At 43.7% G+C, this 27,242-nt stretch overlaps 2 protein-coding genes across 6 annotated transcripts in view; one reads left to right on the forward strand and one right to left on the reverse strand.

Moving 5' to 3' along the window:
* The window catches only part of Frmpd3 (FERM and PDZ domain containing 3), a 151,634-nt gene that overhangs the window by 119,567 nt on the left and 4,825 nt on the right, over positions 1-27,242 (forward strand). For all 5 annotated transcript variants that reach the window (XM_051141715.1, XM_051141717.1, XM_051141718.1 and 2 more), the window contains 2 exons: positions 11,187-11,331; positions 25,774-26,595. In XM_051141715.1, the coding sequence (XP_050997672.1) occupies positions 11,187-11,331; positions 25,774-26,595 (967 nt within the window). The remainder of the gene's footprint in view (positions 1-11,186; positions 11,332-25,773; positions 26,596-27,242) is intronic.
* LOC127185156 (60S ribosomal protein L29-like) lies at positions 17,654-18,070 on the reverse strand. Its single transcript, XM_051141719.1, has one exon. The coding sequence runs from the start codon at positions 18,068-18,070 to the stop codon at positions 17,654-17,656; it is 417 nt and encodes a 138-aa protein (XP_050997676.1).

Here is a 27,242-nt window from a genome sequence, read left to right on the forward strand (position 1 = left end):
CAAGTCCAAGGAAGAGAGAGCTAAGTGAGAACGGCGTGGGCTTTTGAAACTTCAAAAATCTACCCTTCATGACACATTTCCTCCAAGAAGGCTATACCTTCTAATCTTTCCCAAACAGCTCTATCAACTAGAGATGACCAAGTAGTCAAATATATGAGTCTATGGGGACCACTCCAATTTAAACTACCAGACAGCACTATGTAAAGCTATAAAGTGTCAGATCAACCTGAGTCAGTACTCCACAGAGAACTGGAGCACTGGGTGCTTCCCAAGCCCTCATTTCACAATTATTCTTGTCACAACAATAGAGGCATTTGAATTTATGGAGATCATTGCATCTTGTGCTTGCAGAAGGCTGAATCAGGAACATTACTGCCTCCATAGTGATTCCATGTCCAGCCTACATGACATAGCTAGCTCATGTTTTGAATTTTAAAAAATGCAATTAATATAGCTGGGTATGGTGTTGCATACCTGTCTGTATCCATAGCCACTTGGTAGGCCCACAGAAAGATTAAAGGAGGTCAGCCACCCTGTCCAGAGAATGCTGGTTACATAGGGAAGGAGTTCCTGTCTCGAAATATTTGTGTGCATTCACTGTGTACAGGTGTGTGTGCACATGCAAGTGGAATCCAGAGGTGTCTCCCTCAGTTGCTCTCTACTTGCTTTTTGAGATGGATCCTTACTGAATCAAGCTAGACTGTCTGGCCAGCAAGGCCCAGAGAGCCTTCTGTCTTTGCCTTCCCAGCACTTGGGTTGCAGGTGCATTGCTACTGCACACTGTTTCCATGGATGCTAGGGGTGGAACTTCGGTCATGCATGCACTTTGCTAACTAAAGCCATCTTCTCAGCTCTTGGGGAAAAGTGATTACAGCTGGTGAGGAAGCTCAATGATGGAGCAATTGACTAGCATGGACAAGGCTAGCCCATGCTAGCCTTCCTATCCCATCCCTAACACTGAAAAGAAAGAAAGAAAGAAAGAAAGAAAGAAAGAAAGAAAGAAAGAAAGAAAGAAAGTCATACTCATGTGGAACTTCTAGATAACTGGAGTATCCTTAGAGGATCTGGCCACTGTAGGTACCTGCCTGTCTGCCTCAGGGGTTACAGAAAGAAATGCCTTAACCCACCTCTGCCCATCCCACATGAGTATTGGTCCGGGAGCACCCACTTTGAGATATGTCTGAGCATGGATTCAGAGGTGTGGGGAGAGGAGGAACAATGGCAGCCAACTTCCCATTTCATGTCCCAGAGCCCAGCTCTCCTAGGACCCCAGAACCTTCCCCATAGATCAACACCTTCAGAATGGCAAGCAGCTGTCTGCCTGTGCAAGGCTGGCAGCAGTGGTCAGCCACCGCCTCCACAGCACTCCTGTTTGAATACAGTAACCGTGACCAGTGTGGGCCAGGCACAGGCCTGCCTGCCAGCTGGCACAGACACCCAGGAGGAGGTACAGCTTTCTGATCTTAAAGGATTTCCCAGGAGTACATGTTGTTAGCAGATTAAGAGGTGGGGTGTTTGCTGTTTCAAAAAAAGAACCAATTATTTGGTTTTGTCTTTGTAAAACCCAGGATGCTTTAATATATTAATTTTTCCACCTGTGAGTCACAGGGTTCTCATTGTCTGGGGCTCCTTCTTGGTGTTGAAGTTTCATTGGCTTGTGACCACTTTCCCAACCATTGGGTTCCCACTCTCCTCAGATATTGTTGGGCAAAAAGCCAGATAAACTGGTAAGGAAAGAGGAGGAAAGATGGGGTGTGCAGAGGAAGTGTGGCTTGTGGAGAAATAGACAAGGTTTAAAACAGAGAAACAGCCTTCAACTTTATTTTTTTCAGCCTTCAATATTTCCATGAGTAAATTTTCCACATCAGTAGAACAATAGAAATTCCACAAGAGGTTTTTAAAAAATCAAGACACCTGGACCCTACTATGAAAACTGATGAGTTTTTAGTTTAGTTTTGTTTTGGAGACAGAGTTTCTCTGTATAATAATCCTGACTGCCTTGGAACTTGCTTGGTAGACCAGGCTAGCCTTGAACTCACAGAGATCCACCTGCCTCTCTGCCTCCGAAGTAGTGGGATTAAAGGTGTGTCTTCGCCACTGCTCAGTGAAAACTGACGATTTCCTTGGGCTTTGGGATTTATTTAATTATTCATTTACTCCAAATGATTTTGTAATACAACTAATTCGAAGACCTACCTATATGACCAGAGGTCTGGCAGGAAAGAGGCCAAACCGGGGTCAGAATGTATCTCTTAAGTGAGGAGCCATCTGCTTATTTGTAGAAGAGATCCACCCATAGCCATGAGCATGAATGAACATTTCAGAGAAACTACGTTCTTACAGGGTGGCTAGAATCACAAGGACACATGACCCACCTAGACACGGCACCAGAACCTACATAACTCCAGAATCACATGAGGTTCACCCTCTCAGGGAACACACACACACACACACACACACACACACACACCCCTCTGGAATCACATGAGGTTCATCCTCTCAAGGAAGACACACACATGCGCATGCCCAAATACAAAACTAAAATAAATCTCTTTCTTAAAAAACCCAGTATGAAGTAAATGCCATAGATAAATGTAGTATGGAAAAAGGAATGAAAAGAACAAGAAGGAGTTAATCAGAACCAGCTTCCTCGAGAGGGTGTTTTAAGTTAGATCTTGAAGTGATAGGCATGAATTAGCAGAGAGAAGTGGAATGTGTTCAAAGGCAAGGAGCAAGCACGGAAATAAGCAAGCCATATGCGCAGGTCGATAAGCATAGTTGCTTGGCTGGAAAGGAAAATAAGGAGAGAAGAGATTGGAGAGATTAGGGGCAGGCAGAACAAGTCCCTTAAAAGCCTCGGGGCCAGTTTGAGGAATTCTGATGCAATGTGGCTGATTAGTAGGAATGCACTGTAGGTCTCTGAGCAGAGGTGTAGCCGAATGAAAGCTGATTTGGACCAGCATGAAAGATGGGCAGAAGCGAGACAACTGTGAGGCCAAGGAGCAGATGTGAAACGTGTGATGGGCATGGGTAGCCCCCTCCTGTGTTGCACAAAATCTGTCTGTTTTCTTATTCCCACTCCTATTGCCAACTGACATATCCAATATGCATGAAAGAACAGCGTTCAGTGTAAAGAACTCCAGCAGATCATGAGTAGATGGTGAGATACACTAAATAGAAGGCTGTACTGGTGAGTAAATGGCAGTAAAAGGTTGCCCCTGCAAAAAAAAAAAAAGTTGCAGTTTAGGAGTAAACTGTGACCAATGGCCAGGTAAATTATATGAGTGCTCAAGGTGTAACTGAGTTCAGGTATACCCTGGTGAGCGAAGAGGTTCCCTTCTGTCAGAGGTCTAAGGGAGAGGAATAGAGTAGAAGAGGGAGGGAGGGTAGGAACAGGAAGATAGAAGCAAGGGGATAACAAATAGGATGTAATCTGAATGAATTATAATAATTTTTTTAAAAATTAAAAGAACAACTAACAGGCATGGTGGCGCACGCCTGTAATCCCAGAATTCAGGAGGCAGAGGCAGGCAGATCTCTGTGAGTTCGAGGCCAGCCTGGTCTACAAAGCCAGGCCAGGACAGCCAAGGCTACACTGAGAAAGAAAAAGAAAGAAAGAAAGAGAGAAAGGAAGGAAGGAAGGAAGGAAGGAAGGAAGGAAGGAAGAAGAGGAAAAAAAAGAAACAACTAACAAAACGCAGAAGAAAACTTCGGGAAAGTTATCCACTCGGTGTCATCATTGTTATGGGTTGTAATAGGATTTACCATGTACACTAGATAGAATCATCCCCTCATAAATGTGTTTATCCCTTAGTCCCCAGAGCCTGACTGTGCCTTGACACAATGAAATAAAAAGTGCAGGTGCACATGCAGTTAAGTTGCAAATCAACTCCCCTTAGAATAGGGAGATGAGTCAAGTGGGGCTTTTGCAGTCAATAGAGTCATCTCTGTGAAACAGAATCTGGGGAGAAAATTAGAGAGATGTGATGAGAGGACTTAGCTCACACTTTCTGGACTAAGGACCAAGCACTGTAGGTGACTTCTAGGACCAGGGAAGGCAAGGAAATAGACTCAACTCTAGACACCAAAAGGGACACAGAAAGTTTTGCAGTTGATTTTTAACCCAGTAACATGTGTATCAGATGTCTGACACCCAAGACTGTAAAGAAATAAATGTACATTAGGACACTAAATTTGCGGTCATATCCTATAGTGACAATAAGAAATGAACGCCATGAAAATATTTAAATAGCAAGCACTCATATATTACATTTTTCCCTTTCTTTTCTTCCTTTATTTTACTTTGGAGACAGGGTCTCATGTATCTCAGGCTGGCTTTAAACTTGTTATATAGCTTAGATAACATGAAGCCATGATTTTCTTGTCTCTACTTCCCACGTGCTATGATTACAGATGTGTATCATCATGCACAGTTTAGATGCCACCACACCCAGGGTTGTGTATAGGGTAGGCAAACTGTGTATGTACTCTACTACCTGAGCTACATGTTCACCTTTCATATGCTATAATAAAGATGGTATTGGATTGATAAACATGCTGTTTGCAGCCAACTTTTGTTACCAAAAAAAACCATCAGTGATGTCTGCTGTGTGGGTTACTAATCCACATTCTAAGAAACAGGCACAACAACATTGAATCCATTTCTACGTGAGCATGAAAGATGAATGGCGACATCATACTAATAGCTTGGTTGGAGTATAGACACCACAGAACTAAACAAATGCACTGATTAGAGTTTAAAAGAACTGGTCGAAGTTGTGCATGATGATGAATGCCTAGAATCCCAGCACTTGGGTAGCCAGAATGCAGGGAGTTTAAGGCCAGGAGGTTACAAGATCAGTACAGCAATACACATGGAACCTTCCATTTCAGCTGCCTGAATTTCCTTAGCAGAGGATATGGAAGTTAGAAATCAAACTTGTCCCATTGCCTCCTTAGATAGCCCCCTCTGGCCTGAGACTATTTTGGGAGGGTCTGCTAACACAGACTTGAAGCAGTTCTTTTCAACCATGACTAACCATAAGAATCATTTCCAAGGACTTTATTTGTTTGAAACAGGTTTTTCACAGTAATGCACACTGGCTTCAAAGGATGTCCTTGAATTTCTGATCCTCCTTCCTCCACCGTCCCAAATGATGAGGTCACAGGCATGCCCTTCTCCCGAACACCTGGCTCACGTGTAAAGATTTTAAATCACAGGCTACTCCTGCTGTTCCTCCCATACCATTTAAATCAGCATTTCAAGGAGCAGATGCAGGTACAACGACATCTTTATGGACTGGGCGATGCTGCTGTACAGCCAAAAGCTTGAGAACCATTGCTTTAAAGGGATATTCTGCCTACCCCCCAGCCCCCCAAAAAAGCTGTCTGGCTATGCCCAATTAGCTTTCCCTACTGTTGTGGAGGAAATAATTCCAATGGACTGGCCCCCTTGAGGGACCAGACATGGACCCCCATCTGGTACCCTTGCCTCTCCAGGCCTTGATTTCCCATCCTTTTCCTCTTGTCAGAGATGCTGATGTGAGCCAACCCTATGCCAGGGCACCCCAGGAAGGAGATACAGCTGGAGCATGTCAAATTAATCCCTGATGTAGCTTCTCTTGGATGGTTCAGGTCGTCAACTCCATTCTCTTTATCTCACTTTCCACTTGAAGATGGCCTGGATCTATTTAGTTTCAGTTCTCACTCAGCTTACTCGTTCATACTAGAGAGAGCATGAGGTAGTGTTCACATATTGTTCTCAAAGAGACAACAGACTGAAACAGACACCACTGGGCCATTACCATACTCCATTACTATAGAAGCACATAAGGTCAAAAAGGAAGCCATCTAAGGAATGTCTCATGGGATCTCTTGTGGCCCAGCATGTCTCCCGTTCTCCTGATTGAGCTTTATTGCTCTAGTGTTTTCTGTATGGGCAAGTGTTCCATGAGGCACCATGATCATTAAAATCCTATTTAAGGTAAATGGTTGGTTTTGAACTTTTCTAAGAAACCTATCTGACCTCTCCTTCCCTTAATTCGATTTTTACCCCTGTTAGCAAAAAACCTCATCTATGCTCCTTTTACATGCTATGTTTAGCCCATGTTGGGTCCCAGTTGGCTACCTGGAAGAAAAGCTACTAATGTGATAGGCAGTGCTGTCCTGAGCCACCTGTCGAAGTGCTTGGCCTTCTTAGAGCACAAGATTTGGCCCTCTTGCTATTTTATTGATGTTACTGGACTACCCGGGGATAAGCCAGGCAGTCACACTCCAGTCAGTAATTCTGTCCATTGCCAACCAACTCACCAGCCAAGTAGCTAAACAGTCAAAAGGTAAGACTGTCTGCCACTGCAGCCAGTGTGTCAACAAGGGCCAGCCAGCCCATCAATCTGCCCATGCATCAATCAGCCACTCCGCCTGAGCATTGGGCAAATAGTCCTATTTTCTATTTGTCAGCTGATGCCATTTCCTCAAAGGAGCTTCTGTAGCTTCTGAAACCAAATGTCACATGCCTACCCACACATTGCTCTAGGACAGTCTGTGTTCTGGTAGCTCTGTAATTTTGCTTCATAGCTCTTATCACACCATGTGGCCATATTCATTTCTGAGATTATTTGGTGTATTATTTACTGCCAGCTACATTGTAAGCTCCACAAAGGCAGGGACCCAGTGGTTCTATTCTGGCATGAGTGGCTGTGACTGTAACTGCCCTGCTGATCTTTCTCCTCAGGAGGTGGCTCATCAAGGTGTCACAGCTTGCTGGGTTGACCTGGCAGAACACAGGAACATTTTAACTAGCTGGAACTTGGCAAACTAAATTATATGCCATTGGTTGAACATAAGGTGAAAGACAGTGATAATGGAAAGACAGCATAAGCCGAACAAGGCATGTGTGGTTGAAGATGTAGGATCCACATAGTGGGAAGATATAGGATCCATGTGTAAGAAGATGTGGGTCCAGATCCTGAAGAGCCTTGTAAGCTGTTGTAAGACAGTTTGGCTTTCATCACCATTGACAGTGTTAAGTTACAATTAGAGTTGTGCAGTTCAAAAAATCCCTTGGGTAACAATAGGGCAGTGAAATAGGAAGACACTGGGGGCAGAAAAGCCAATGAGGGAGCTACTGGAGGTCCTTAAGTTATAGTGTCCCAACCCCTTCCTGACTGTGAGATGTCACAGCTTGTATGACAAAACATACCTACAGATGAAACAACTTGAGACCACAGACACAAGGACCCAAAGGCTGAAAGCCCCCTGTCCCATATCTTAGCATCAGTACATATCTTGAGAAGTATGGAGCAGTCAGTGGGGTCCTAAAATAAAGCTATAGCAGTGTAAATGGTCATGAGATTCATGAATGCCCTGAGGCAAAGCTAGTGAATCTTGTGTCCTCCTAGTATGATGGCAGTGGCTGTCAACATCCAAACCTCTCTGTATCTTTCTGCTACAGTGACAGGGTGAGGGTAGAAAGTATATCTGATTCCCCTGCCCCATTCTACCCTTTTGTCTATTTGCCCTATGTAAGGCCGACCATTCTGTTGTGACTGAGATGTTTTCATTAAATGGAAATACAGACATCAGCAATGTCCCTTCCTAATTGTGACCAGATAACATTTAATCCATGGCTCCTCTCCTACTGGAAAAAAGAGTCAGTGCTCCTCAATGTGTATAGACTGTTCCTTTTTCCCTTCTGTGGTATTTCATGAATGTATGGGAAGAATCATTAGTCATTAGGTTGTTCCTTCAGTGACAGTCCAAACGCCTTACTATGACATGCATTGGAACTGGATATTCAAGCACTAATGAACCAAGCTGGGTTTGGTGACACTCTAGAGGCTAGGGCCAGAGGATTGCTAAAGATTGGGATCATTATGGACTACACAGGTCAGGCCAACCTGGACTATAGGATGAGCTTTTGTCTCAAAAAAAGAGAGTCAGGGTTTCTCTGTGTAGCTCTGGCTGTCCTGGAACTCTCTCTATAGACCAGGATGGCCTTGAACTCACAGAGATCCTCTTGTATCTGCCTCCCAAGTGCTGGAATTATAGGCATGCACCACCACTGCCTGCCCCCTAAAAAAAGGTATTTGACTCATGGAACTATAAGTGTTTTGAGAAAAGAAAGGAGCTCAGGGGGAAATAAAATGAAACACTGATTCAGGAACCTCAATACAATAGTAAAAGATAATCCACCATGAGGAAGAATCAAGGATTATAGATGAAGCCTGGAGCCTACATAAGGTACAAAGATGCACAGGAAAAGCCAGCCAAAGAGAATACAGACAGGATTGAAAAGATGCCTTGGTGGTTAAGGGAACTTGATGCTCTTCTAGAGGACCTGAGTTCATTTCCCAGCAATCTCATCAGGTAGTCCACAGCCATCTGTAACTCCAGCTCCAGGAGATCTAACACCTCTTGTGGCTTCCTCAGACACATGGAAGAATGCTAACACGCAGACACATAAACATAAATTAAAAAAAAAAATAAGAAAGCCAATTCAAAACTGGCTGGAGATCACAGAGTCAGAACATAGTGCTGTCTCACAGAAACAGAAGCCATGAGAAGCCTGTCAAAAGGGGAAGGTATTCACTGTTGACAAAAGCATCAAGGTTAATGAGAAGCTTGAGGGAGATGGCTCATTATTTCCAGGGCAGCCTGAGCTACGTCACAAAACACTGTCTCAAACAAACAAAAACTAGAAAGTTAAGAGGTGTGTTGAATAGATCAAACCATACCCTGTAAGCTGAAGTTAACCCACCACCTGCCTCTATAAATATTTATTAAAACACAGTTACAGCCATTTGTTTAGCTTATAGATTATGTATGGCTATTTTCACACTATGGTAGCAGTGCTGTTTCAACAAAGCCCGAAGTGGCCTGTAAGGGCTAAAATATTTATTCTTTAACCCTACAAAAAAATGCACAAAGTAGGACATGGTGTAGAAGCCTGTATTCCAAGTATTTAGGAGGCCAGCATAAGAGAGTCTCAATTCAGAAACAAGCTTGAGTTATGATCCTGTGTCAGTAATACATACAAATCAGCTGGAGACATGGGCTCAGCAGTTAAGAGCTCTACCTGCTCTTCAAGAGGACCCAGGGTGAATTCTCAGAACCCACATGACAGCTTAAAATCATTCATAATGATTTTATGCTGTTCTAGGGGATCCAATGCTCTCTTCTGGTCTCCAAGGGCACCAAGCAAGCATGTGGTGCACAAACGTGTGTAGGCAAAAATTCATACACATAAAAAGGGGGGAAATTAAAATAAATCAATAAATAAAACATACAAACAGGGGTTATTGCAGGCCAGGCTACCCTCAAATGCACTAGGTATTCAAAGGTGATCTTTCTGCCTTCACCTCCAAACACTAGGATGATGATCATGTGCCATGCCTTGACTGACTTTCTATTAGTTCCTTGTAAAGTCCTCTAGTAACCCCAAGGTCATGACTACTTCTCGCCCTGTGACTTCCCTCTTAGTCTCCACAAGTTATTAGCTTACTTCAGTTTGATCCAATATACTCAAGTGACATTTCTAAAATGACAGATGAGATGCTAAAACGTTACTGTTTTTTTACTGTAGGCATCTCTGAAACGATTAAGCAGTTAAAGGATTGGTCAACAGAGTGTGAAAATGTTTCCCAAAGTGGGTTTAAAAACAGCAACAATTAGGGTCAAAGAAGCAGTTGGATAGTAGAGTACTTGCCCAGAATGCACAAGATCCTAGATTTCATCTCTAGCACTCAAAAGGAAATAGCAAGAACCCTGTTGGCATGAGATTTCCTGTAAAAATGGATTGTTGAGGTCAATGAATTCGGAATACTAAAATCTCCTTTGATATTTCCTGGACTGCATTGGTTAATACATCATAGGAGCTGAGGATTCTCATAGCAGAATTATCTGCATATCTTGTTTAACTTACCACCCTTAATTCCAGGCTATGGAGTTCTTTTAAGGAATATTAATAAACAGCCGGGCAGTGGTGGCACACACCTTTGATCCCAGCACTCAGGAGGCAGAGGCAGGTTGATCGCTATGAGTTCAAGGCCAGCCTGGTCTACAAAGCCAAGTCCAGGACAGCCAAGATAACACAGAGAAACCCTGCCTCGAAAAAGAAAGAAAGAAAGAAGGAAACCCTGTCTTGAAAAACCAAAACTAAACAAAACAACCTCCCTCAAAAGAAAAAGAAAAAGAAAAAGAAAAAAAAAAGAAAAGAAAAGAAAAAGAAACACCAGTAAGGAGCTGGAGAGGTTACTCAATGGTTAAGAGCGCTGGCTGCTCTTTCAGGAGTCTTGAATTCAATTCTCAGCAACCACATGGCAATTCACAACTGTCTATAACAGGATCTGATGTCCTCTTCTGGTGGGCAGACATAGCATATATTTTGTTTTGTTTTGTTTTAAAGAAATATCAATAAGCTGGCACAGTGCCTCATGCATGTACTTTTAGCACTTGTAAGATGAAGACAGAAGGATTTCAAAGAGTCTGAGGCTAGCCTGGGCAATTTAATACGAGGCTTACCAGACTGAGAATTCTGCGTCAAAAGAAGGAAGGAAGGAAGGAAGGAGGAAAGAAAGAAAAAATCAGTGGCTGTTTCCAGGCCACTTTAGAAAATACAAAAAATAGAAGGGAGATCAGGAAGGTCCAAGCAGGGATTGGACCAGAAAAGGTTTTGTCCCTAAAGTCACAGTTAGGAATCCATTCTACAGAGTGTTGTGTCCAGGGAGCTCGTTTGAATTTTGTTGGAGCATATGGAGAGGAGCAAAGGATACTGCCTGCAGCCGAGGTACTTACATTCAAGGATATTCCAGGCCATCCCTCAGCCTAGCCTAGATTCGCAGCTTCACCCCCACTCTCCCAGCTGGCCCACACATCTGCTGAGCTCTGACAAATGCAAATACAGCCACACAGCAGACACATGATGTTACATAATTTTAGCCTTTTCCAGTAAAGGTGGTTTATTAAATGTGTGAGTAAAGGTTTATTTAATGCTGGTACCTAGAGAAGCATTTACTACAGAGGAACATCCACGTCAGAGGAAACTGCCTGGCCATGGACCTCAAGTAGGGTTTGGAATGTATACCTCCTTTCACTACTCAAGGCGTCTTTTCTTTGTTACTGTCCTCCCAGAAATGCCTTTCTCTTGCCTTCTCACGTCTTTATGTTTTGAACCATCTCTTCCACAGCCTCTGGTGCTGTTGATGGAGTGGCCTGAAGCCACCAACTTTGCCTGCTTGATTGCGGGGTACTGTCGTCTTCTGCTGGATTCCAGAAAGATGGTCTTCTCCAGGCCTGCCAGCCAGCCTCTTCCACCTCCAATGATAAAGGCAGGTAGGGCTCAGCCTCGGTTTTTGGTGTGCCTGAGGCCCTCTGGACTCTAAAGTTGTGGAGGGAGGGGCTCCAATGCTCTCCTGCTTAGCTTGTGCCAACCGTAACCAGCCTGTTTAGCAGCAGCCAGAACTGTAGCACACACTCTGTAAGCACGTCTCTCTGGCAAGCACATAGAGCATTCACATGGTCCACAAAGGATGCCTGTTACAACACAATGTGTTTGAGTCAATGGATGTATGTACAATGACAATAGCAATTGTATGATAGAGACAATTAAAGAATTGCGTTGGCCAAGTATGATAACATATACTGGTACTGACACATGATTGTGATGCCAGCTACTGCAGAGAAAGAGGCAGAAAGAATTCAAGGCCAGCCAAGGCTACATAGAAAAAGCTTTTCTCAGAAAGGATTATATTAACTCTAAGGCAGAGCTTTGGTGATCTAGGAGAAATTTCTGCCTGTTCTGGCTTTGTTGAAGTAAGATTGAAAATTGAAATAAGACCTTCTTTTTTGTTCATCACATTGGGGATTGACAGAAGTGTCTGAAATTTGACATCACTGGAGGTTGGGAGTGGAGGAGACTGGGCATGCCCAAAAGAAGACTTAGAAATAGAAAGGGAAGCCTATAAAGAGCAAATGCAGACTGCAAACAGAAAGCTTCCCAGATACTCGACCTAGTAAGGCTACTTCTCAGAGATGTTCTGGTAATGGTAAAAATGGAGATCTTCGGGAAAAGGCTGCCCAGCTCCTGCCCAGAGGGTGACAGAGAGCTGGATCTGCCTTGTGTTAGACCACAGGCTGGCCTATGCACAGTACCTCTTCCTAGCCTAAACATCACAGACAGAATGGGAGCGTCACCCGGGAGTCACCCTTGTCATAAACTGGACCCTTGATCCACTTGCCCTTGCCCCTTGAGTATTACTAAACCTTCAAGGCTTTCTTGGTGTCAAGTCACTGCACCTGATGGAGACCATGGTATCTGAGAATAGAAGTGCACCCCTGGCAGATGACCCAGCACCTAGAGAGCCAAGTACTGCCCATTTTAAGCATTGTTCTTTATCATAACAATTCAATCACATACATAGCAGGCCCGACTTTTGATCTCATAGCATTGTTACATCAATTGAAAGACGGTTCATCCCATGCAGATTTGGAGGAAGGATTGGTAGTCACAAAGGAAGGGGTGTCCACATAGTAGATGAAAGGAACTGAATTGGAACAAGAAGATACTGGGGATGGGGATTTACATGGCTTCCAATCATGAACTCAAAGAGGCAGGTGTGCTTCGCAAACTTTCAGATGGTCAAATGTTGAAAAAAAATCATTGGTAGCATTACTAGTGTCACCTGCAGTCCTCCTCTGGCTAACCACACCCAAGTAAATTGTACCTCTTACTGAGCAGGAGCGGGAGGGGGACTGAAGAGAAGGCAGGAGGAGGAACCTGGAGCCAGTCAGGAAAGGACCAGGTGGAACAGTGAGATCTATTTGGGTGTCTCTTTTGAGGGGGAAGTAGGCATGATTGTGTAGTCCCACTTTGTGGCGGCAATTATCTGTCATGCCATCAACACCCTAGCTAATGCTGATTGCAAGTACCCCCCCTTTACTATGGAGATCGTGGTACCAAGGCCAAGAAGTGGGGTGCATGTGTTCCTGCAGCCCCGCAGAGCACCTTCCATGTGGCTTGCCTGTTGCTTTGTCAAAATTACGTCTGCTTTATTGGATCCCCTTGGAACTAGGCATGACTTTCACATCCCATCTCCAAGCCTCCAATTTCCTGAGAGGCTCCTTGCACACCTGCAGAGAGGCAGAGAGCTCAGGACCCCCCCCCCCCCCCGCTCCACATGCCCCCTCCACCCCACCGCAAGCAAATGGGTCTCTGTCTCCATTTAGGAGCCAAATGGACCACTCTATTGTCACTGCTGCTTATACTGCTTCCTAGGATGGAAGCAATCAGCTCATGGGCGAAGCAAATAGAAAACCCCTATTCCTCTTTCCTCGTCTGACCAGAAGGATATGAACTTGAGCTTGATATCACCTCCACGGAGATTGGTGAGGTGTTTGGAGGCAGTTTCTTGGCCTTCTGAACCGCTGGGTGCCAGACTGACAGCGGCCAATGACTGAATGCTCTTGCTGTGTAAGATAGCCCTCCTGGCTTGGCCCAAATTCAGCAAAGTGCCAGGTTGATGAGCACACCTTTTCTCATGCCCTCTAAGAAGTGGAGAGTGCCACAGAAGAGGCGTCAGGCCCAGTTGCAGTGAATTGTCAGCTCCTTCCTGGTCTTGAGGACCTTTTAGGATTTACCATCCAAGCTCAGATCTCACTTTCATTCTAGAACCAAAGTTCTAGTGCCCACCATGGTCGGTTAGCACAGCCTATAGCAGAGAAGCATCTAACTATTCCTGGTGGCTCAGGCATATAATCCCAGCTTCTTGGAAGGTTGAGGCACAAAGATTGCAAGTTCAAAGTCTACCTCAAACCCAGGGCAACAGAGAGAGAAGAGATGTCCTCACAGCTTCAGCTGGGCTTTCCCCAGAGACCAAAGGCACAATCTACTCAGGCCATGGTCTCTGTGGAGAGGAGGAAGAAGTCTGGCTAGGGCTCTATTTTTTTCCTCACAGGAGTTGTTGCCTACCAACTAGCCCAGCCTACCAGGCCAAAAGGATTCTGTTAACCCAGCAACAAGGGAAGTAAGCACCATGTCTTGCAAACTTAGAACAACAGGCAAATGGAGGAAGGGAGAGGAATCCTTCCCCTCACAGTACTTCATCAAAGCAAGTATTTCACAAGACATTGGGAATACAGTTGAGCACAACAGCTATGATTCTTTTGGTGACTGCCTTCGCATAAGTTATAGTCTAGTGGTAAAATAGACAGACAAGTCCAGGATGATGCCAAGACAGTAAGTAGCTTGTCATTTACATAATACCACCTGCATTTGAGAGCCAGAAACACACTGAGGTGGCAAGAAATCCAGAGTCAGGGCCAGCAAGATGGCTCAGAGAGTAGACAGGCAACATGCCGCCAAGCTTGAAGATCTGAGTTCAACTCCCAGGACCCACATCGTGGAAGGACAGAGCCAACTCCCGCTGTGCACATGATGTACCTACATGAATACACACATATAGACAGACAGACAGACAGACATGATCGTGTGCTCATGCGCTCATGCATACATGCACATGCGCCCGCGCACATACACACACACACACACACACACACACACACACACACACACACATGCCAAATAAACAAGTAATGGAAATGAATAAGGAAAGGAAAGGACGACAGGAAGAAAGATCAAGAAAGAGCTGCTGTCTCTCCTCAGGCCTAAGCTCCCTGTATCTTCTGGGTAACCCAAGAAAATAAGGCTTTGGAGATCCCATTTAGGACCTGACCTCAGTTAGAGAAACTCACTCTACACTTTTTTCTTTTCTTTTCTTTTCTTTTCTTTTCTTTTCTTTTTTGTTTATTTGGTTGGTTGGATGGATGGTTTTTTGGTTTTTGTTTGTTTGTTTGTTTGTTTTGTTTTTCGAGACAGAGTTTCTCTGTGTAGCCCTGGATGTCCTGGATTCACTCTGTAGACCAGGCTGGCATCGAACTCAGAGCAATTTGCCTGCCTCTGTCTCCCTGAGTTCTGGAATTACAGGTGTGTCCCACCATGCCTGGCTTCACTCTACATTTTCTAACATATTTAGAAACAGTTGACTGTGCTGAACTGAATATTCTTATTTTATATGTATATACAGACAACACCAGTTTTCATGTGCATGTAACCCAGCAAGCAAAGTGTGGTTGTTCGTGAACCCAAGACGTTAATGTACAATTGCACATTCAAGACCAGCCTAGACTACAAAAATGGGCTCCTATCTGTACTCCCCCTCCCAACAACACCCAGCAAGGTTCGTAGAAAATTACACTGCACCTAGTACTCTTTTCTTTTTTGGTTATTCAGAAAAACCATGAGGTTCTTGCAGGGCTTCTATGTCATGATTATGACCAATGAACATGACACCAGGGAGAAGTCTAGAAAGTTACTGGAGTCAATCTTGTGCTGACTATACGTATAATGTAAATATGTGCATGTCATATATACATATATATATATGTTGTGTATATATATATGTATATGTTTTAGTGTAATTCTAGTCAGCTCACTGTCTTGTTCTTTGGAAGCATTTTTGAGTCGACCTTGGGAGTGACTGAGTACAAGAGGATAAAGTAGGACACCTCCACTCCCCTGCATAGCGAAAGCTGATGAGCAATTCACATAGATTTACAATGTGAGAGGCAGGCTGTCCCAGCCATCAACCAAATGCAGCTGACATTATCAGTACTTTTAGCCCGCCTAGAGGAGGCTCAGGATGTCCCAGGTGCACTCTCTCCTTTTATCTGGAAGTCATAATACCAATGGTGGACTAGACATCACCTGACCTTGGCAGTGTAGTATGGGGAAATGTTTTTTCCTGCAGGAAGGGCAACCGCGTTTAGACCTCCAGTCTTTATCTGAGAAAGAAGAGTTGTCACTTGCTTATTGGATAGATCCCTAGAAGCCTCCTCTGATACCAGCATATTGCCAGCCTGGTTACCTGAATGGTTTAGTTGTCTCCTAGGTAGCTATCACCTGGTGTATTTCCAGTACTGCAGATGATGCCTTCAGGTAGAGACACGTCATAAAGCAAGAGCTAATGGCTCTGTGATCCCTCGAGCATTTCCTTAACTCTCAGAAGCCTGGAGAGTTACGTCCTCAACTAACTCCCCACCCTCACTCATCTAGAGTTTCCTGCAGCAGCCAGTAATACATGAGTGGAACCCACACCATACATCAAATCTGTACATAGGTAGATAACATGGTCTATGGAAAATCTCAAGAGTTTCGGATCTAAAGGAAGAGAGGCTTGGGTTCCAATCCTTTCTCCACTGTATCTTCGCTGTGTAAACATGAACAAGTTCCATAAACAGTCTCAGTTTACTTGCCTTTAAAATAAGGAGTAATAATACTGTATATACTATATACCTCCTGAGGAATTTGATAAGATAGTATGCCACATAAAGTCCTTTCATAATGTGAAGTACTTTTTTTTTTTAATCCTTTCTGTTTGTTTTGTTTTTAGAGACAGGCTTTCTCTATGTAGCCTTGGCTGTCCTAAGCTCCCTTTGTAGACTAGGCTGGCCTCAAACTCATAGAAATCTGCCTGCCTCTGCTTCCCTGAGTGCTGGGATTACAGACATGGGCCACTATGCCCCCACTACAAAATATCCTTTTTTAAGAGTTAAAAGTTCACCATGTGCCAAGTCACCACTTTTTTCCTTTATTTTTATTTTTAAGGAATTTTTGGTGGGTAAAGAAGTGGGGAAGATCTGGGAGGAGTTGGGAGAGGGGAAAGAATATATCAAAATATACGGTATAAAAGTGAGTATGTAAAAAAAGAAAAGAGAAGTGTATTTCTTTTTATGAGTATCTATGTATATATTCACATGTGCAGGTGCCCATAGAGACCAGAAGAGGGCGTCAGATCCCCTGTATCTGGAGTTCCAGGCCATTGGGAGCCACCTGGTGTGGTTACAGGCCCTTTGGAATGGCAACAAACGCCCTTAACCCTTGAGCTATCTCCCCAGCCCCCTTAGCACAGGTTGTGGTAAGGATCACTATATAGTCCAGGATGGACTTGCATTTGCAATCCTCCTGCCTCAGCCTCCAGAGTGCTTCAATTACAGGAGAATGACACCACACCCATATTTGAGGGAGTAGGGTTGTTGTTTTGATTTTGAGCCATAATCTCACTATGTAGTCCTGGCTGGCCTGGAACTCACTATATGAACCAGGCTATCCTTGAACTCAAAAAGAGCCACTCACCTCTACTCCTAAGTGGTGCTAGCATCAAAAAAGCTTGTGCCACTGTGCATGGCTGAGAGGTTTGGTTTGGTTTGGTTTTTCCAGAGACAGGACTTCTCTGTGTAGTCTTGACTGTCCTGGACTTGCTTTGTAGACCAGACTGGCCTCAAACTCACAAAGATCTGCCTTCCTCTGCCTCCCTGAGTGCTGTGATTACAGTCATGCACCACCATGCCCAGAGAGAGGTTTTATTTTTATAAGTAGCATTATTAAGATATAATCTTTTTTTTTCTCTTTCTTTTCTTTCTTTTCTTTCTTTCTTTCTTTCTTTCTTTTTTTTTTTTTTTAAGAGCTTGCCTCAGGTTTATTTGTAAAAACAGCATAGGACACTGGTCATCTGTAAATAGTGTGTCTTCACATAGGCAGAAGCCTTTTCTATGGGGCCTTCACAGGAGCCTGGGCAGCTTTGGGAGCCTGAGCTGGAGCTTAAGCCTGGGCCTTAGCTGGAACTGCAGCCTCTGCCTTGGTTTGAACCTTGGGCTGTGGTTCATACAGCCTACGACCCTTGCTCATGTAGCTTCGAATCTTCTTCCCAAGCTTGAGATGAGCGATGAAAGCAAGCCCGCTGAGTTTGCGGCTGGGGCCCTTTGGCATCTTGGGCTTAACGGCCTTAGGCTTCACAAGGGCTTTAGTGGCCTCTGTGCGCACACTCATTGCCTTTGCGTTGTTTGCCTGCATCTTCTTCAGGCCTTTCTTGTGCTTCTTGGCAAAACACATCTTCCTCAGGAACTTGGGATCAACCCCCTTAAGAGATTTATATCTTTGTGACCGGGGTTTCTTGATGCCATTTCTGTGCCATTTGCCAGACTGGTTGTGTGTGGTGTGGTTCTTGGACTCGGCCATGTCTGCACGGTCCCCACAGCGCCTGGGACCGGACGATTTTTTTTCTTTTAAAACTCACAGATCCGGGGCTGGAGAGATGGCTCAGAGGTTAAGAGCACTGTCTGTTCTTCCAAAGGTCCTGAGTTCAATTCCCAGCAACCACATGGGGGCTCACAACCATCTGTAATGAGATCTGGTGCCTTCTTCTGGCATTCAGGCAAAATACTATATATGTAATAAATAAACAAATCTTTAAAACAAAACAAACAAACAAAGATATGTGAATTTGTGTCTCCAGGACACGAAACACAAGCTGGGTTGTAGTGGTACACGCTTTTAATCCCTGCACTTGTGTGGCAGATCTCTGAATAGCCAAGGCCAGCCTAGTCTTCATAGTTCTGGAACAATCAGGGCTACATAGAGAGAGCCTGTCTCAATGCTCCCCCCACCTTAAAAAAAGATCCATTTTGTTTTGAGACAGGGTCTCACTATGCACCCTTTGATGACCTAGAACTCACTATGTAGACCTCAAACTCACAATGATGTGCTTGTCTCTGCTTCCTGAATGTTGTGTGACCATGCCTGGGTACAGCTCCATTTATAAAAATAGTTAGTATATTCGTAGGGTTGTATAAGCATCTAGTTTTATAACATTTTCACCACTTGACCTGGTCTGGTAACACAGGCCTGTAATCACATCTACTAGTTAGGCTGAGTCAAGAACATCAAGGCCTACATGGGCTATATAGTAAGTTCAAGGCCAGCCTGAATTAGTTAGCGTTAGCTTGTATCAAAATAGAAGGTTAAGAGTACATGCATGAGGCCATAGGTTCAATCTCAAGTTAAAAACAAATGTCACCTCTCCTAAAGAAAAACACAGTATGCATGAACAGTCTCCTGCCATCTTGTGTCCTGTTTGCTACCCTGAGCAAAATAGCTACTGCTTTGTAGCTTTGTCTCTAGAGTATTGCTTGTTTTGAGTGTTTCATATCAATTTAATTATGTAATATGGCCCTTTGTGTTTTGCTTTTTCACTTAGCATAGTATTTTCAAGGGCCATCCATGTTATAGCATACAGTACAATGTTCCTTTTAATTATTATATAATATGCTATTGTATGGAATACATATTATTCATTAGTTCATCAGTTCATAGATTTTTTGCGTTGTTTTACCTTTTTGTTATTATAAATAATGATGTTAAACCTTTGTGTCCAGTTTGTTGCAGGGTTGTTTTTGTTTTTGTTTTTTTGTTTTTGTTTTTTTTTTGGTAGGTTTGTATTTCTTTTCATTATAGACTTAGGTGTAGAACATCCAGTCAAATGATAACTGTGTTAAATTATTAGAGGAAGTGCCTATTTTCCAAAATGGCTCCACCACTCTACATTCCCACCAGAAATACCAGAGAAGTATAACTTCGTCAGATCCTCATCAATATTTGTTATTACCTGTCTTGTTACATCCATCATAGTGGATAGAAGAGACAACTCCTGATGTTTATTCGCAGTTCATGAATGGACAGTGATATTGAACAACTTCTATGTGCTCACTGGCCTTTCATATGTCTTCTTTCATGAAACCTCCATTCAAATATTTTGCCCATTTTTAAGTTGAACCATTTGGTCAAAAATATGATAGTTTATTTCTGCACATTTAATCCTATTGCACTGATCTATACAGATGTCTTCAGGTCAATATTACACTATCTTGATTGTTACTGCTTTGTAGCCAATTTTAAAATCATGAATTATCTTCATTATTTTTCTTTCTTTTCAGGATTGTCTTAGTTATTTTGGGTACTTTGAGATGCTATCTGACTTTTTTGTTTTGTTTATTGAGACAGGGTTTCTCTGTGTAGCCTTGACTGTCCTGGACTCAATTTGTAGACCAAGCTGGCCTCAGACTCACAGTGATCCGCCTGCCTCTGCCTCCCAAGTACTGGGATTAAAGGTGTGCGCCACCACTGCCCAGCCCTCTATGTAACTTTTATAATTGACTCATCAATTTCCCACAAAGTCAGCTGGGATTATAATAAAGATTACGTTGAGTCAGTAGATCAGCTATTGCCATCTTAAGTTGTATATTGTATGAAGCCTGCTAATCCATGAATGTAGACTCTTCCCACTTTAATTTCTTTCACAGATATTTTTATGGAATTCAGTTTGCAAGTCTTGCTTTTCTTTATATAAATTTGTACCTAGTGTTTAATACTTTTGTGTCTAGTAGGTCATTTAATTATCCTCTAACCTTTTGAGCTCAATGTTTCACAAAACTGTGAATTTGCTTATATTGATGTGGATTTATAAATAGTGTATTTTAGGTTCAGCATGGTGGTACACACCTTTAATACCAGCACCAAGGAGACAGAGGCAGGCAGATGTGCATGAGTTTAAGGCCAGTGAGGTCTACCAAGCAAGTTCCAGGCCATGCAGGACTGCATAATGATATCCTCGCTCAAAAAAATGTTTTATAATAATGATTTAACACTTTTTATAGCAGACTGTAAAAAACTGGCAACAATAGCATCATCAATAATTCTGGAATGATAGAGGGGCACAGGGAACACACACAGGAGCTTAGGAGTCAGGCAGAAGTGAAATCCTAAACCAAGCAATCTAGGTATTCATGCCAATGATCTCAAAACTTAAGAGACAGAAGGAGAAAAGCCAGACGTTCAAGGCCATCCTCTACTACACAGCACTGTCCCAAAACAAAGAAACAAATACAAAATAAGTGAAATCTTGCTCCACTTGGGGTCACCTCATGACATAGGCCAAATTTCCTAACCTACAAAGTACCAAAACTCTCTGTCCCTGGGCTTTGTGATATCTGTGACTATATTGGTCATGTGTTATATCTAAGAATTTATCAAAAAATTTCACACATTTTACTTTTTAAAAATCATTTTATTGGGGCCGGAGAGATGGCTTAGCAGTTAAGAGCATGGACTGCTTTTCCAGAGGTCCTGAATTCAATTCCCAGCAACCACCTGGTGGTTCACAACCATCTATAATGTGATCTAATGTGCACTGTATACATAATAAATAAATAAATCTTTATTTAAAATCATTTTAGTGCCAGGAATGCTAGTTCATACCATTAATCCCAGCACTTAGGAGGCAGAGGCAGGGGAATCTCTGAGTTTGAGGCCAGCCTGGTCTATATAGTGAGGTCCAGGACAGCCAGGGCCATGTAGAAAGACCCTGTCTCAAACATACAGAATCATGGGTTTCATTTGCCACTTTCATTTGTATGTATTGTTATATTTTTCTCCCATTCACTCTCCCTCCTATCCTTTCATATCCCTCCCCTCGTCCTGTACTCACTCCCTTGGTTCCAGGCCAGCCTGAGATACATAGTGGACCCTGTTACCACTCCAAGGGGCATGTGGGTGGAGAGATGATATCCATAAATTGTTTACCATGAAAGCACAAGCACCTGAATTTGATTCCCAGAACCTGTGTAAGGGCCAGTCACAGTGGCATGCATCCATACAATCCTAACACTGAGGAGGTGGAGACAGGAAGATGTGTGGGATTTGTGCCCAGTGAGCCTGGCTAAATTAGTGAGCTTCAGGTTCTGTGAGAGACTTTGTCTCAAAAATTAGCGAGTTGACAGGATGGCTCAGTGGGTAAAGGTACATACCACCCAGCCTAACAACCTAAGTTCCAATCCTGGAACTCACTCAATGAAAAGAGAGAACCAACTTCTGCAAGTTATTCTCTGACCCCCAGAACCACACTGTGGCATGCATTTGAGCAGGTGAGCAAGTGTGTGTGTATATTCTCTCTCTCTCTCTCTCTCTCTCTCTCTCTCTCTCTCTCTCTCTCTCTCTCTCTCTCTCTCTCTCTCTCACTCACACACACACACACACACACACACACACACACTGGGGGGAGTAAACGTAATTTTTTTGAGACAGGGTTTCTCTGTGTAGCCCTGACTGTCCTGGAACTCACTCTGTAGACCATGCCAGCCTTGAACTCACAGAGATCCTCCTCCCTCTGCCTCCCAACTGCTGGGATTAAAAGAATGCATCACCACCACCACCACCACTACCCGGCTAATTTAAAATATTTTGAATGAATAAGTAAATACAACATAGAATAAGAGAGGTTGAAAAATATGCCTAACACTGACCTCTGGCCTCCACTTGCACACAGGCACTCAACAAGGATTAAAGATGTAGCTCACTGTAGGCAATGCTCGCCTAGCATACATAAAACCCAGAGTTCTATCCTCAGCACCCATAAAATGGGTGTGGTGGCACACAGCTATAATCTCAGCTTTCACAAGGCAGGGGAACAAGGATGGGAAGTTCAAGAACAGTTCTGTAAACATGAGATCCTGTCTCAAAAACAAAACAAATTCTCTTGTGTACATGTATCAAACTTTCTCTCTTTTTCTTTTTCCCCCTTTGAGAATATTCTATATTCTAAAATGACCTGGAACTTGCTAGACAGCCAAAGATAACAGGATGACCTTGAACCTCCGGTCCTCCTGCCTCAACTTCCCAACTTCTGGGATTACAGGCATGGTTCACCATAAACAGTTTTCTTTTTCTTTTAATGTGGCTTTGTTCATGCAAAACAACTGCTTTGTTCATGCAAAACAACTGCCCTACCATCTACATCCTAAGTCCAGCTATGAGGGACCTTTAATAAATAACATTTATTATGCTGAAAAGTTCTCTTTGAGTCTAGTTTGTTGGAAGCTAGAGAGATTGGCCTGCGGTTAAGAGTACCACTGAGTACCCATCTAGAGAACCCGAGTTTCATTCCCAGTAGCTATAGGACATCTTGCAATCATCTATAACTCCAGTTCCAGGGGACCTAATACCCTCTTCTGGCTTCCATGATCACCAGGTACTCAAGTGATACACGGATATATATGCAGGCAAAACACCCATATACATAAAATAAAAATGAATATTTCAATGAATTGATTTTTCAAATCGAAACAAGTTTGCATTAACGCGGTAAATTCCCCCACTGGTTTGTAATTACTAGTATGTAATTCTTTTTATGTGTTTCTGGGTTCCATTTGCTAGGATTTTGTTGATGAGTTTTGCATCTATATTTATAGACAACTGTGTTCGTAAAATAGTGGTCTGTAGTTTTATTGTGATGTCTTTCTTTGGTTTTTGTATTAAGATAATACTGGTCTCAGAGTGTGCTGAAAGGTATTCTTGCCTCTTCTTTTTACTTTTTCTCCCTGTTTGGCTTTGAAAACAGTGCCTCGCTGTGTCCAAGACTGACCCAGGACTCACTATATAGTTCATGGTGATCTTCCTGCTTCAGTCTCTCAAATGCTGGGAGGTGACAGAAAGAGGGTCAGGAGTTCAAGGCCAGTTTCCGAAACAATGAGTTAAGAAACTTTGCGTAGGCTACAGGGTGCCTTGTCTCAAATAAAAAGGAGGATCACTATAAGTTCATGGCCAGTGTGGCCTACATTATGAATTCAAAGCTAGCTGGGACTAGATAGTGATGCTATGTCTCCAAGAATGTGGCATACTTAAGGCTCTAACTACTGTGGAATGGCATACAGTTCTTTCATTTCAGACCGGTTTTACATCATGTATTTTGGACTTGGTTGCAGGGTGCCAGTACTGTGTTTTTGTCTAGCTGTAGGTGCTAATGAAAAGTAACACTAACACATTGATCTGGTCTTGTCAAATTGGAGTTTGAAAGCATTTAAAGTCTTGGTTTTGCTAGGCGGGGTGGCGCACGCCTATAATTCCAGCACTCGGGAGGCAGAGGCAGGTGGATCTCTGTGAGTTCGAGGCCAGTCTGGTCTACAAAGGGAGTTCCGGGACAGCCAGGGCTGTTACAGAACCCTGTACACAGAGAAACCCTGTCTCAAAAAAAGAAAAGATAAAGGCGTGTTTTCCAATACTTTGGGCACTGTGATGATTAGCTATATGAATTCTGAAGTTTCTCCCACCTGGCCTCAATCCCAAATTGCCACTTATAACCCATATGGCCTTAAAGTAAATCATAGAAACATTTAGGTCTGTTTCTTCCTTTGGTTTTGTTGTTGTTGTTTGTTTGTTTTGTTTTGTTGGTTTTGTTTGTTTGTTTGTTTGTTTGTTTGAGACACGGTCTCTCTGTGTAGCCTTTACTGTCCCAGACTCGCGTTGTAGACCAGGCTGGTCTCGAACTCACAACAATCTGCCTCCGAGTGCTTGAATTAAAGGTGTGCACCACCATGCCCAGCTACTTCCTTTGTTAAACGAGGATACTGATACCTGCCTCACTAGTTTGTGAAACAGGATGAGATTTCATGTGATTTGTCCTGGGTGTTTTGTGGTTGTTGTTTTGTTTGTTGTTTTTATTTGTTTGAGACAGGGTCACTTAATTCCCAAGCTGGCTTCAAATTCACTATGTAGCCAAGGGCTGCCTTGAAGTCCTGCTCATTCTGCCTATACTTCCCCAGTGTGTGTGTGTGTGTGTGTGTTTGTGTGTGTGTGTGTGTGTGTGTGTGTGTGTGTGTGTGTGTCTTTGATTATAGGCATGTGCCACCATGCCCAGCTTTGTGCTGGCTTTTTATCTGTCTGCTGATAGCAGAGCAAGATGGCGTTCTCTAAGTATAGTCTCAGAGAAGATGTGAGATGAGCTCCCAAAGCGGTGTGATAAAGAAGCCACTCGGAGAGCAAATTGTCTGTGGCTAGGCCTCAGACGTACATACCTACTATCAAGAGCTGTTGAGAAGAGCATTTTACCACCTGAAGTGGCCTTGCGTGAATACAGGACAGTAATAAGCTTTGAAGAACCATAAGAATCATGCCCCATACCCATTCCATCATATCCCTCTTACACTATACAAATCCAGATGTCCAGAATTTAACCAGTAGGCAACTATCCTTTCAAGATCTCTGGGCTCCTGGCAATAAGCATTTTTGAAATGCAAACTCACAGAATTGTAATACCCAGGTTGGGGGTTTGTCTGTTTAATTTTGATTTTTGTTCATTCGTTTGGGTTTTTTCTTTCTTTCTTTCTTTCTTTCTTTTTGAGATACAGTCTCATACAATAGCCCAGGCTAGAGCTTACTATGTAGCCTAAGCTACCCTCATGGCAAACACAATCTTATAAAGTGGGAGCCACCATGCCCAACTTATACTAACCAGTTTAGCACCTTCTCAGTAAACACGGTAACTTCTCATATCGATTTCTTGGACTAGAAGAGATCCAAGATGACAGGAGAGTCACAGAGTACTGACAGTAGGTATGGCTTCACAAAAGGGTGGGGGCAGTGACAGAAGCAGGAAGAGACCTCAAAAGTAACATAAAGCTAACCTCATCTCCTTAGGTGTGTTTCCAGCTGACTCTCAAACCAGACATATCCGTGGGAGAGTCCTGCGATGCCTGACATCACACCATGCTTTTTCCCTCTTCAGAGGTGATGAGGCTTTTGCATCTCTGGCCATCACATTCTACTCACTCTGCTTACAGTATCAGCAGCGGCATGGTTCATCATCAGCTCCCCTCCCCCTTAATCTTTAGCAGCTGGGCAAAGTGCTCTCTCTCTCTCTCTCTCTCTCTCTCCCTCTCTCTCTCTCTCTCTCTCTCTCTCTCTCTCTCTCTCCCTCTCTCCCTCTCCTTCCCCCTGCCCATGCCCCCATATCTGTCACCCAATCACACCGCACATAGGCCAGAGATGCCAAAAGGGCCTCAGCTAGGATGCTCAGCAGCAAGCTCATCTGTGCATTCTCTTTTTGGGTTTAGATCACATGCACAACGCCCACCGCTCTGTCACTGGGGGCCACCTGGGGAAAAAGGAGAGTAGTTATGTGGGCAGCATGGGCACCAGCCCTAGGAAGTCGAGCCGATGCACGACCCCACCTGCCGACTCTGAGCTTGTCAGCTTCTGCTACCTCCACATGCGGGAACAAAGGAAGGAGCAAGAAAGCAGGACGGATGTCAATGAGAACCTAATCTTCTTCGAAGAAACCAGGCCCAGGACCAAATCTGACCCCACATCCAAAAGTTCTGGCCAAGGGTACGAGGTGATCCCTGATGACTTTGATGCAGCCAGCCTAGACCATGAGCCTTGTGCCAGCAGGGCCCGGTCCTACACTTTGGACAATTCCCTCGGGGCTGAAGCCCTGAATTTCTACTGTGACTCTTGCAAAGTCAAACTCCAGGAACATCTGGGGCCTCGTAAAGGTGGGAGGCCTGGCTCCTCTCGGGACAATATGGTAGACTTAATGTCCCTCCCACCACCAGGAAGTGAGGAAGAGGAGGAAGAGGAAGATGAGACAACTTCTCTGTTGCCTGCCATTGCTGCCCCACCCCCTGGTTTCCGAGACAACAGCTCTGATGAGGATGATCCCAAGCGCAGGGCTGTTCAAAGTCAGGAGCAAGGACGTCACCTGCGTGGGCTCCTATATGATGAGATTCCAGTGACATTGATTGACAGCGTACAGACCCGGACAGTACGAGATCATGCCCAGGAGCTGGATGATGCTCTGGTGTCTACTCTGCAAGCTCTGGAAGCCCTGGCTGCTTCAGAGGATGGTCCCCATCCCCCACCCCCACAGACTGCAGGTAATAGTCCACTCCTCCTTCCTCTTGCCCTCGTCCTTCTTCTGGTCCAGGAATGTCCATTAGGAAGATGTTTCATTGACTATGATATATCAAAGGCAACAAATGGACGGCAATAGTTCACAGTAACTCTGAGGGAAAAGGAAGCTATGGAGCACAGATGTGATTCAGCTCTAGTTAGAGTTTTATTCCTCATGATTCCGTATCTCTGGACAGCTCTCGCACATGTAATCCAAGGATTGGAGCCACAACAGATATATATCAAGGCCAGGATTGAGGAACAGAAATATAGAAGACACACACACACACCAAACAAACAAAGAATATCAGCATGCTCCAAAAGTTCAACTAAATTCCAGTATGACCAGTGAGCAGGACAGTCAAGAGCCATCTCTACTCAGGGTCTTTAGGCTATCTGAAAACATGAACTTTGGGGCAGATGCCCTGGAGTCCTTTATGCACAGGCAGCGTAACTAATGGCAAGGATCTTACTCTCTTCTGTGCATCACTGTTGTCACCCAAACTTGGTTTTGTAACAGTAATCACATCACACAGCATGCAGATGAAATGACATCACTCAGACCAAATACTTAAGCACTACCACACACACAGTGAGAGCTCAGTGATCAGGAACTATTTCTGTTAACTAT

This window comes from Acomys russatus, chromosome X, assembly GCF_903995435.1.
Source record: "Acomys russatus chromosome X, mAcoRus1.1, whole genome shotgun sequence".
Lineage (NCBI taxonomy): Eukaryota > Metazoa > Chordata > Mammalia > Rodentia > Muridae > Acomys > Acomys russatus.

Coding starts and splice junctions, on each gene's coding strand:
- LOC127185156 (XM_051141719.1), bottom strand. CDS start 18,070: ATGGCCGAGTCCAAGAACCACACCACACACAACCAGTCTGGCAAATGG.